Genomic DNA, 1200 nt, shown 5'->3' with positions numbered 1-1200 from the left:
ACCACACTGAGCACTTGTGTGCCGGGTTCATGGGCGAGTTCTTGGGGCAGTGGAAAACCCGTCCGAACTCCTCAAACTGCGAGACGCTGCCCAGGACCCTGCCAGGAGAGGGGGGCAACTCAGAGCCAGGCACCCCCTGCCAAGCACCCTGCTTGGGGCACCCGCTCACCCCAGCAGCACCCCATCCCCTACCCCAGGGATGCGCACCCAGAGCCAGCTGGTGCCAGCACCCCAAAGGGTGCCCACTCCACTTTGCACGGCACCACCAGCCATGGGGAAGGCTGGCACCCGCCATTTTGGGGCCAGCTGGTACCTGTAGTGCTCCGGGGCATGCTTGTCTGTCAGCACCTGCAGGTAGATGGACTGGGATCGTCGCTTGATGCACCAGTTCTGTGGGGAGAAAGGAACCCGAGGGTGACCTGGGTGGGGCAACCCGGCTCCCAGCACCCACCGGGGCCCATGGGGTCCTGGCACCCACCAGGGCATGGCAGCCCTTCTGGCTGCTGGGGGACCAGGGCAGCGATGCCCTGGTTGTACTTGTTACGGTAAGGTCCCCTGGGAGCCCGTGTACGTGGTATAGATGGGTTGGGAGAGCATAGGGGCACGTTTGTTATCGTAGGGTCTCCTGGGATTGTGGGCTGCCTGGCCATAAGGTCTCCTAGGACTTCCTAGGGCCATGTGCATTTGTTACTGTGGGGTCTCTGGAGGTGTTGGGGAGCACATGTTTGTTATTGTAGGGTCCTCGGGAGCAGCGGGGCTGTGTGGGGTGCTCCTTGCAGGGCTGAACCCTGTACCCTGAGCCCAGGACCTGCTGATGATGGGGCTGAGCCTGGCTCCTGACCATAAGCATCAGGTCCCCCAGGGCTCCTGCGCTGTCCCTCAGGGCCACCGGCCCCACACAGGGTGTCCCCCCCACCCCAGTGCATGCCACACATGGGGAGGGCAGGGGCTCACCTGAGCGAAGGCGATGAAGAAGAGCTGGTCGTGCGTGTATTTCAGGTGGTGTAAGGGGTGCTCAGGGCCGTGCTCCCGCACCCACTTCTGGTAGGCCTGGAGAACAAGGGGTACCCTCAGCACAGCATGGGCACCCCCAAACCTGCCTCAAGCCCCTCCCAAGCCCTCAAGCAACCAGCAAGCAGGATCAGGCTCAGCCCCGCTCCCTGCTGCAGGGAGCAAGGTGGGGCTGGGGGGGGGGCGCCT

The 1200-nt window shown here is 64.0% G+C and overlaps 1 protein-coding gene across 1 annotated transcript in view; it reads right to left on the bottom strand.

The window, feature by feature from the left end:
* Positions 1-7: 7 nt before the first annotated feature.
* ECEL1 (endothelin converting enzyme-like 1) overlaps positions 8-1200 on the bottom strand; it is a gene marked incomplete at both ends in the record, with an annotated part of 5332 nt that continues 4139 nt past the window's right edge. The window contains 3 exons of the mRNA XM_010293153.1: positions 8-98; positions 314-390; positions 955-1050. Of these exons, the coding sequence (XP_010291455.1) occupies positions 8-98; positions 314-390; positions 955-1050 (264 nt within the window). The remainder of the gene's footprint in view (positions 99-313; positions 391-954; positions 1051-1200) is intronic.

Source organism: Phaethon lepturus, unplaced genomic scaffold (assembly GCF_000687285.1).
Source record: "Phaethon lepturus isolate BGI_N335 unplaced genomic scaffold, ASM68728v1 scaffold26538, whole genome shotgun sequence".
NCBI lineage: Eukaryota > Metazoa > Chordata > Aves > Phaethontiformes > Phaethontidae > Phaethon > Phaethon lepturus.
The sequence above is the reverse complement of the archived record's forward strand: the minus strand, read 5'-3'. Positions and strand labels throughout refer to the sequence as shown.